This window comes from Mandrillus leucophaeus, unplaced genomic scaffold (assembly GCF_000951045.1).
Source record: "Mandrillus leucophaeus isolate KB7577 unplaced genomic scaffold, Mleu.le_1.0 Scaffold949, whole genome shotgun sequence".
NCBI lineage: Eukaryota > Metazoa > Chordata > Mammalia > Primates > Cercopithecidae > Mandrillus > Mandrillus leucophaeus.
In genome coordinates, this window is record NW_012110352.1 from 861,232 (window position 1) to 872,308 (window position 11,077).

Consider the following 11,077-nt stretch of genomic DNA (forward strand, 5'->3'; position numbering starts at 1 on the left):
CCTCGGCCTCCCAAAGTCCTGGGATTACAGACATGAGCCACCACGCCCAGCCTCAGATTATATATTTTTAAAAATGCAAATATACTATTTACAGGAAACACACTTTAGATGCAAAGATACAGATAGGTTGAAAGTAAAAGGATAGAAAAGATTCAACATGCAAACCTGGTTATACTAATATCAGACAAAATAGACTTTTGAATAAAAAATGTTAATGGGTATAAAGAGGGACATTTCATTGACGATAAAGTCCATCAGGAAGATGTAGTAACTACACTCACATATGGACCTAACTACACAGCCCCAGAAATACACAAAGCAAAAATGTAGAGAGAAATAGACAATTTAACAATAATAGTTGGAGACTTTAATGCCCTACTTTCGATAATGGATACAACAACTAGGAAGAAGATCAACAAGAAAATAGAAGACTTGAAGAACATTCTGAACCAACCAGACCTGACATATATACAGAAAACTTCACCCAACAACAACATAGTATGTATTCTTCTCAAATGCACATGAAATATTCTCCAGGATAGACAGACTGTATGTTAGGTTGTAAAACAAACCTCAGTGAATCTTTTAAAAGGATTGATAATTATACAAAGGATGTTCTCCAATCACAATATAATTAAATTAGAAATCAACAACCTAAGGAAATTTGGAAAATGCACAAATATATGGAAATTAAATGACACATGTCTTAATTTCCAAAATGACAAATGGGTAAAAGAAAAAAATCACATTGAAAATGTAAAAATATATTGGAAAGATGAAAATTAAAACAAAATATATGAAAAGTATGGGTTGAAGCTAAAGAAATACTCAGAGGGAAAATTGTATTTTTAGATGCTCATATTGCAGTTGAAGAAAGAGACTGGGCATGGTGGCTCATGCCTGTAATCCCAGCACTTCGGGAGGCCGAGGTGGGAGAATCATTTGAGCCTAGCAGCTCAAGAGCAGCCTGGGCAACATAGGAAGACCATGTCTCTACAGAAAATACAAAAATTAGCTGGGCGTATATGTCTGTACTTCCAGCTACTTGGAAGACTGAGGTGGGAGGATCACTTGCTGGTATAAATGCAAAATGTTGCAGCTGCTTTGGAAGACATTCCAGTAGTTTCACAAAATGTTAAACAGAATGCTGTATGACTCAGTAATGCCACCCTTAAGTTTTTACCCAAGAAAACTGAAAACATGTATCTTTACAAAAACTTGTATATTAATGTTTTAATAGCAGCATCATTCATGGTAGCCAAAAAGTGGATGCAATTTAAATAACCATCAAGTGATGAATGGATATAAAATGTGGCCTATTCATACAATGGACTATTATTTAGCTAGGAAAAGGAATGAAATACTGATTATGTGCTGCAACATGGATGAAACTTGAAAACATTATGTTAAATGAAAGAAGCAAGTTAAAAAAAGACTATATGTTTTATTCCATTTAGGTGAAAGAAGCAAGTTTTAAAAAGACCATATGTTGTATTATTCCATTTATATTAAATGCCTAGAATAGGCAAATCTACAGAGACAGAAAGTAGAGTAGTGGCCCAGTGGGGGTATGGGGAGTAACTGCTGATGTGTAGGAGGTTTCTTGCGGGGTGGTGCATATTTTCACAACTTAGATTGTGGTGATGGTTACACAACTCTGTGAGAATACTAAAATTGTTGAATTGTACACCTTAAATGAATTTATATATTTCTGTCCCAGTAAAGATGTTGAAAAATACATCATCTGGAAGGAGTATATATACACTATTACGGGCTGTGATTTTTGGTCCTTATTCTTGCCTATTCCTTAAACATAGTAGGAAACATTTATGAAATGAGTGAGTAAAAAATGAAATATATTAATTTGAATATATCATTCTCTGTCTTGGTTAATGAAAGAATACAAAAACTGATAGTGGTTAATTATAGAAGCCTCTCAGAAAGCATTTTGAAGGAGCAGAAACATGGTGTATGTCAGAAAATGTAAAATACTTAAAGGAGAAAACCAAAAATGCACCATAAATTGACAGACAATGGAGGAATGTGACAAAGAGCAGAAAGGAAATAAGAGGGAACTGTGTAGTTGGAGAATTTCTAGTATATAAAACCCATAATTAATCTCTACTCAATGAGTGAATACAAGTCTGGTATGAGAATTGATTCCTAAAAGGACTTGCCAGACTTTCTGGAGAAGTATAGCACCAATAAGTAAAATCTAGTTATTTTCCCTCATTCACATAATAGTTCTTTTTTTGGTTGCCTCTTATGTGAAAGTTTTGTTCCCTCCTCCCCATCTAGCATGGTTAATTAAGCTCCCTTCTGTGTAGGAACTTATACTAGGAGACACACACACACACACAGTAGTAAGTGATGCATTTTAATAAGAGTGTTTGAAGTGCTATAGGAATTCGGAAGTAGCATTTGAGATGGATTTACACATGCAGTGTTGGGTAGAAGAAGGGCACTCCAGTCAAAAGGAGCAGCATGAGGAATTACAGGGCATCCAGTTTGACTGATGTTTGTGAAGGGAGTAATGAGAGATAAAGCTAGGGCCAAATTATGTCCCAGCTCTGATACTTACTAGCCATCTTGGGAAAGTTACTTTACTTCTTCCTGAGCATCCCCTTAAAACAATGGAGATAATAATCCCTATGTTTATTGGAAGAATTAGATGAAGCAATACATGTTAAGCACTTCTTACATGATCTGGTACAGAGTAAGTGCTCAATGTTTACTATGTTTGGGCATGGAAAAGCTTCAATACTGAGCTAAGACATTTAAGCTTTTATGTTGTGGGGAGCAATAAATAAAGATTTTGAATAGAAGAGTAGCATGATCAGAGCAATGCTTTAGGAAGATTAGCTTGGGACAGTGATCTGGAGGTAAGAGAAGGGGAGACTGGAGATAGGAGGAAGCCATTGCAGTAGTCCAGGAAAGGTAGAGGGAGCTTGAACTTGAGTATTGATAATATGTAAAACTACTGTATAAATATTACTGACAGTTTGGTGCTGTTGTAACACAAATAGGAAACATAGGGAAAAGGAGCAGGTTTGAAGGTGAAAAATGAAAGGTTGGTTTTATACATACTGAGTTTGAGATATCAGTGGGAGTCCAGGAAGAAATATGTGACAGGCAGTTGGAAATTCAGTACTGGGGGTCAGGGTTTGGGAGAATATGGGAGTTGTTGCCCAGAGGTTATAGCCAAGAGGTTGTATAAGATTATGAAGGAGAAGAAACACAGGGTCAGAAGAGAAGATAGTTAAGGACAGAACCCTTAGAGGTGGGAAAACGAAGAGAAGGCAAATAATATGACTGTAATTGCTTTTCACAGGGCTTGGTTGTTGCTATTTAGTATTATATACTTTTCCTTTATACCTGCCAACCGATTGTTTGCTGTCTTCTTCAGTAACACAGCTGAATGGGCCATCACTAGTAGTCCTTATACATCTTCAAAGATGGATACAGTTGTTCTTACATAGGTCCTAAGTCCTTTTGCTTTTACCTAAGGCTAACACAACAAGATCTGTTAAGATGGCAGATCAGTTGTATTTCTGAAGAACATATGGGCATTATAAGAAGCTACAGTTTGGTTTGTCTTACAGGTGTTCTCAGAAAATACAGAGAAATATGGGCAGCCTTGAGGTAGTATGAGGTGGCAAATCATATGTCTGATGCTTTCTCATTGAAAATTTGAAAGTTGATTTTATCTTGAAATGTCTTGGTTATCCAGAGAGAGGGCAGAATAGTTGTAAGGATAAAAATGGGGTTCCCACCCTGCTGCACGATTAAAAATTGCCAATGGATTTCTCTGGTGCCAGTTGTTTCATTAGCTCTTCAACCCCTAGTGCATACAGCAGCCAGAAATGGAAGGTGACTTAAGGCCATCATCATGGGCTTTCCTGCAGAACTCAGGGAGTGTCTGCTTGTGCTTGAGCACGGGAATTCTTTGTTACAAGGGGGAAATGACTTGAATTGGCTGATTCACTTTCTTTGTTTCTGAATAGGCCCCTGTGATTCAGTTAACTTTTACAAGTGAACTGGGGGCATTAGCCACAATCCAGTGGGCTGGTGAAAGAATTGTGTGGTTCTGCTGCAATATAAAAAAAAATGTACATAAGTATTTGATACTGGAAGGCATTTGTGACGCTGTAAAATTAATGAGTTGGCACTGTTCTCTGCATACTCCTCTAGGCTTTTTATGGCCTTTTTATTCCATTCTTGTGTTAGGGGATTTGGGGTATGTGTTTTTTGTCTTCCTTCTAGACTTGCATCTTTAGGATACTTCTAAGTCAGGCTGGTCGCAATCTTATTTTTAGAACTCTTACCAAGGTCAACCTAGTCCTATTATACCCAGATGCTGCCCATTCACATCTTTCAACTTCACCTCTCCCTTAATACCAATTGCACTGGTGAAAGGGTTGAGGCTTGTGGGTAAAGTTGTGTCCCTAACCTGAACTTGTCTGTGGGTAACATCTAGAGCCGGTCTGAATATGGGAAGTTTGAGTTGGGGCTCCATAGGATCAGAAAATACTTAACTTGTACTGTGACAGCTTACAATTTAATTTCCTCTCCTTGCAGTAAGTACAAATGGATCCTAGGTGAAGAACCAGTAGAGAAACGAAGAAGGCTCCAGAATGAGATGACAACACCTTCTCTAGATTATTCCATGCCTGCTCCTTACAGGAGGGTAGAGGCACCTGTTGCCTACCCAGAAGGGGAGAACAGCCATGATAAATCGAGTTCTGAGAGAAGTACACCACCATACCTTTTCCCAGAATATCCAGAAGCAAGCAAGAATACAGGTCAGAATAGGGAGGTTTCAATTCTGTATCCAGGGACCAAAGACCAACGCCAGGGGTCCCTGCTTCCTGAAGAATTAGAAGATCAGATGCCAAGATTGGTGGCAGAAGAATCTAACAGAAGTAGCACAAGCATAAACAAAGAGGAAGTGAACAAGGGACCTTTTGTAGCTGTTGTTGGTGTTGCCAAAGGTGTTAGAGATTCAGGAGCTCCCATTCAGCTGATCCCTTTTAACAGAGAGGAGCTTGCTGAGAGACGAAAAGCAGTTGAATCCTGGAACCCAGTGCCTTATTCTGTGGCCTCTGCTGCAATCCCTGCTGCAGCCATTGGGGAGAAAGGAAGAGGCTATGAGGAGAATGAAGGTCGTAATACACCAAAGATGAAGAACCAGAGAGAGCTGGAAGAATTGAAGAGAACCACAGAAAAATTGGAACGTGTTTTGGCTGAAAGGAATTTGTTCCAGCAAAAGGTTAGGGTAATACCTCACCACTAGGAATAAGAGACCATTGTAACCAAGAGACCGGGATGTTGGTGCCCTGATTATTTAATGTTCTGAGGCCTTTAAACAAAATACGCCCTTGAACTATTCTGTGGTGTTTCAGATAGAGTAACTGTAGTAGGCTTCCTGCCCATTTTAGGGTATTGAAAAGGTCCCTAAGTAGAGGAATATGTATAGTGGAATCACAGGATGACCATATGAGGAATGGTTTTGGGCATGTTTTTTTGTGGGGTCATTGAATTTCTGTTTCTTGGACTGCAGGTGGAGGAGCTGGAACAGGAGAGGAATCACTGGCAGTCTGAATTCAAGAAAGTCCAACATGAATTGGTGATCTACAGTACCCAGGAGGCGGAAGGCTTGTACTGGAGCAAGAAACACATGGGTTATCGCCAAGCTGAATTCCAGATTCTGAAAGCTGAGCTGGAAAGAACCAAAGAGGAAAAGGAAGAGTTAAAAGAGAAATTGAAGGAAGCAGAGACACACCTGGAAATGCTGCAGAAGGCTCAGGTCTCCTACCGGACCCCAGAGGGAGATGACCTAGAAAGGTTAATTACTAGGGTTTAGTTATCAGCTTGTGAGTGCTAATGGGAAGCATCCCTCAGGACCCCCTGTTATTGGCCATAGACAAAGGAGGAAGCCTTAATTCACAGGCCACCAAGAATTGAGTAATTACTTCTTAGAAAGCTGCAGCCAGTCTCCCTGTGCTTGGTGGTGTTGTGCTTTCTTCTTTCTAGCTAATGAAAACATAACTGTTGAGAAATGTGGTTCCATTTTGAAGGGGCTTCATTTTTTTCTGTTGGTTAATGACTCCATGTCATCTCTTCTCCTGCCCCCTCACTCCTTCATACAGGGCTTTGGCAAAGCTTACGCGGCTACGTATCCACGTCAGCTATCTCCTTACTTCTGTCCTCCCTCACTTGGAGCTTCGTGAGATCGGGTATGACTCAGAACAAGTGGATGGGATCCTGTACACGGTGCTGGAGGCAAATCACATACTGGATTGAGCACCAGACTGTATACCCTTCTCTTCTCTTCTGTCTCTTCTCTTTTCTCTCCCTCCCCTACATCTGTGTCTTTCTTTCTGTCTCTCTCTCACCCTCACCTTTATGCCTTATATAGAGAATCTCTGTGTAAATCCTGGCTCATAATCAGTCTCCTTCTTATCAGTTTTGGTGTGGAGAAAGAGGCCGGTTTAAATAGACTTTAAAGAGTCTAGGAATAGAAAAGCAATAGTCACCAAGCTAGGTGACCTGAAAGCTTTAATTTTCATGACCTGGATATGTGGTCTATTTTATATCTTTTTCTGAAATGGTTTGTATTCATTTAGGTTAAATCAATCAGCAGATATTGGGTCCGGTATACCAGGTGTTTTGGGGGTAAGCTAATAAGTATAACTCATGTTTGCAGCCTTCGAAGATGTAACAATCTCGTTGGAAACATAAGACATACATCACATTATACACAAAAGTGTATGATATGTACAACTGAGTGGTACAGATATGACATGGAAGATCTAGGGGAGGAAGTTCAAGGAAGGCACCACACCAGAAATGGGACCTAAATTAAGGCTTAAAGAATGAGCATGGCCACACTGTCAATGAGTGTTCTTTAGGTGGTAGGACTATGGTTGATAGTTTTCTTCTTCCTGTCTTCCTGCCTTTTTCAGATTTTCAGTATTAAACTTGTTATTCTTACATTGGAAAAAATAAATTGTTTTTAAAAAGATCAAGTAGGCTTGGATTTGAATATCAAATGAGAGATTATGTGAAAATATAAGGTAATGTTATATTTCTAATTTATATTAAATTTAGCATTACCTCTGGAAGAAGAAAAGCATAAACAAAGGCGTGGAAAAATTTGGAATGTGAAAAATGTGTTTGATAGAAGTGGTGGGTTAATGTAAAGGGAACTAAGGTTACATCATGATCTGTTCACCTGCTTTGGTATTTGCATTTTATTAAGGGATTCTTGAAAAACAAACCTATAAGGCTCAAATTAAAAAATATATTTATCATCAAATTAATGGGAGGATTTCGGGTAGTTAGGGAAGTATTTTAGAGTGGAATCTATCTGATGTCCCCCAGAATACACCTACTCACTCTTCAGGCTAGTGCTGAGTGAGGGGTAAACCTCATACTATCAGAAATAGTAAAACTTATTATCTTGTAAAAGGAGACATTGTATTCATTTCTTTATTGTGTTTACATAGCACATACTCTCCAAAGAGTTCAGGATACTTTTCAAAAGACATTGAACAATGAACACATAAAAATATACCAACAGTAAAAAGTAGGAAGTAGAGGAGAAACAATCAAAGGAAGGTGAGATCAAGCAATGGCAAAAGGATTAGCTAGTCCAGAGGAAATGTCTTGGATATTCATTCTGTTTCTCCCCCACAGAGTTACTTCAGAACACTTTTCCAAATTAATTTTACCTCCTTTGAAAGGGGGTTCATAGTAGATATCCCAGTGAGACTGCAGGGAATGAGGGGAGGCCAGATCCAGGCTTCATCATTAGAATGAGTACTGAAAGATATCCCCTGCCCCGTTACCTTCCACCTCACCCCAGCTCTTGCTTGCCATGTGATTAATTTTCATGTTAGACATTTGGATTATGATAGTCAAGGCCACAGTTGTCTAAATGTAAATAGTACTGAGGGAAGAGTAGCACATTCTGACATTCTCTCAGTGAGACTTATTCATCAGATGGGGGCTGTGAGCGGATGGGATTTCACACAGATGAATGGGAGTCTGCTGGAGGAAAAAATTCAGAGCATTGAAGGTTCTGCCTATGTGAGTGTTTGTTGGCTGAATGAAGGGACGGAGTAGGAAGGAGGGCAGGCAATGAGGCTTTAAAGGGAAGAAGGTAGGAAATTTGAACTCTTCTTTCCTAGTGCTTACTCTCAGCCCATTCCCTGGTTTGTGGTCCTGACCCCACACTGCTTTTTCCAGTACCACTATCTGTGTGAGTCCATTCACTTCAATACCAAAGCTACCTCTTTGTTTCCTACTTACTACGAAGCCATACTAGCATGAGATCTCGTTGATAGTGTTAAATCCCACTGTGGAAAGATTGAAAAATAACTCCCAGCCTTACCAGAGGTTATGATCTAGTGTGGAGGCAAAAGATACTGAGAAGAAAAAAGCAGGTGCCTCCTCCTGGCTTTTCTGTTAGGTTAACATAATCATAATTCCCCATTAAAATGTCTCCCACATTTGCATTTAACTTTCCATTGCCATGATCAACATTTAGGTTATTACCTAAATAACTTATTACCTCATGCCTTGATTATCTAAATAAATTCTTAGATGGCCTCCCTTGCCTCCTGTTCTCCTTCCTCAATCCACCCTACTCAGTGTCACCAAATTTTGTTTTTTAACAACTTTGTCAGGTCATGCCTCTGCTCAAAGACTTGCTAGTGTGTTCCCAATTGCCCACCTTGTATAGTACAAATTCCCTAGGATGGTGCTCAAAGCCCTTTGTGATCTGGCTTCAGTCACCCTTTCTAGAGTCATCTAGTAACATTCCAGATACAAGCCACATTCCGTCTAAACTGAACAATTTTCCAATTTCTGAGCATGCTTTAAGATTTCTCCCGTCTCCACCTTTGCAATTTCATTCCCTTTACCTGGAATGCTTTCCGTCATCATCTTTCCTTTGGCTCAAATGCCAACTTTTTCCTGCAAACTTCTCTGATTAACCCAGCTAGACAAAAAATTTCTCTGTGAACATTTAACTTTTCAAGGCTTGTATCACAAACATCCGTGTCCTGTCTTCCCTATTAGAAAGCTTTAGATTCAAATATTCAGCTGCCTACTTGACATGTACACTTAACATTGCCTCATTAAAAATAAGCAGTGATACACCCTGGGGCTGTTCTCTTTCTCCCAGTTTTCCTCATCTTAGAAAATGGCACCTCCACCCATCCAGTTGCTTAAGCTAGAAACCTGGAAGTTATCCCTAATTTTCCTCTTCTTTTACTCCCTACATCCAGCCTGTCAACAAGTCTGTCAGTTCTACCGCCAAAGTGTGTCTTGACTCTCCTCACTTTTACTATAGCTACCTTAGTCCAAACTGCCATGATCTCCCATGGGTTGTTATAACTCCTAGCTGGAGTCCTTCTACTCTTGTTCCTACAGTTGTCTATAGACAGTGATTTTTTTAAAAGTAATAAATTAGATCACGTGATCCCCTGCTTGAAGCCCTTAAATGACTTCTCATGGACACTTAGAATAAAATCCAAACTACTTACAGTATCCTGCAAGGCCCCTGCCTACTTGTACTTTGTCTCTTGTGACCTCTCTTCATATACCACTTTCCCCCTGGCTCACTGTAGTCTTTCTATGGACACATGCCGAGCTCTTACCTCAGAGACTTTACCCTGCTATTCCCTCTCCCCAAACACACTTTACCCATACTGCTCTCACCACTAGAATGCTCCCATCTCCAGTATTAGCATATAGCTGGCTAGTCCCCATCCTTCAGGTCTTGGTGTGTCACTTCCTCAGACAGGCATTCTCTGGCAGCCTTTTGTCTCTATCTTCCCTATTATGCTATCACTGTTTCCTGTTTTCCTCAATTCATAGCACCTCACAATTTATCATGATATATTTGGTCATTTGCTTTCACTTAATAAATACTGGGTACCGACTATGTGCCTTGTGATACACAGTAGTAAATACAACATACATGCTCCCTGTCTGCCTCCCTCACTAGTAAGTTCCATGAGGGGAAGGGCCATGCCTGTTTTTGCCAACCACTGTATCTTAGAGCTTATCATAGTACCCGGCATCCAGGAGGTAATTAGTTAATGATGGGAACTGTGTTTTGTTCATATCTTCATCTCCCTCAGGGTCCTAAAACAGTACCTTGTTCATAGAAGGGGTTGGATAAATGCAGTATGAGTGAGGTAGATGACAATCCTGGACATTCAACTTGGAAAATGAAAGACAGATATTAAGTGCTATAGGTTAGAAGGGGCGATCAGCACCAACTGCAGTGGCCTAGTGTTTCTCTTTAGCTGATCTTTGGTATGGGTAGGTAGAAAGGCTACCAAAGGAGAACAGGAATATGGGTATTCTTTACTACAAACATTCTGAATCTTTTTAGAGGCTCCCTGGCATGCAATTTTTAAATACTGAGAACTATAAAACATAACCAGGAGATGTCTGTAGAGACCAGATCTTGAGAATGAGAACTAAAAGGAGAAAAAAACATTCTGAGGAGGCGTCTGTTCACTTTTTCCGAGAGTGGTGATAGTTTGTATCAAGAGAAGAAAGGAGCTATCCTCAAGCAAAGAACAGAACAAGTCTCTAGGAAACAAGTTCTGGGTACTAGGAGGTTGATGCGTGCTTGTTGGATGAACTAATGGGCACCTGGTAGAGGGTTAGACCAGGTACCTTGTGGCCCCAGGGAACAGGAGAATTTGCTTGCCCAGGTTTAGTGATTGCAAATTATCTGGGCTAACAATTCAGAGGCAGAGGCTTAATTACAAGCTCTTTATTCCCAGAGGCAGTCTCCATATAGAATGTCTTTCAGAATTCTGTATATGAATTCAAACCCTTTTCTATAGTACTGTATTAAGAGTGAAGCACAGGGGTCTACTGAGGAATGCCAGGTGTGAGCTCAGGCTAAGTCAAGTGTAATTTCCTTCAAAGAATGACTTACGCTTTGTGAAATGGACATCTGTAACTCATGACTTCTATTAGGCAAAGGGGGCATTAAGGAACTATACTTTCTGAATCAAAACTTAGAGAACATATTTGGATAATAAATTAG

The 11,077-nt window shown here is 39.7% G+C and overlaps 1 protein-coding gene across 2 annotated transcripts in view; it reads left to right on the forward strand.

Annotated features, from left to right (window-relative positions):
- MORC4 (MORC family CW-type zinc finger 4) overlaps positions 1–7,028 on the forward strand; it is a 59,576-nt gene extending 52,548 nt beyond the window's left edge. Inside the window, exons 13-15 of one of the 2 annotated variants that reach the window (XM_011970451.1) lie at positions 4,579–5,269; positions 5,561–5,844; positions 6,150–7,028. In XM_011970451.1, the coding sequence (XP_011825841.1) occupies positions 4,579–5,269; positions 5,561–5,844; positions 6,150–6,303 (1,129 nt within the window). In that variant the 3' untranslated portion in view covers positions 6,304–7,028. The remainder of the gene's footprint in view (positions 1–4,578; positions 5,270–5,560; positions 5,845–6,149) is intronic. The other variant, XM_011970452.1, reaches the window with a different exon arrangement.
- The last annotated feature ends 4,049 nt before the right edge of the window (positions 7,029–11,077 follow it).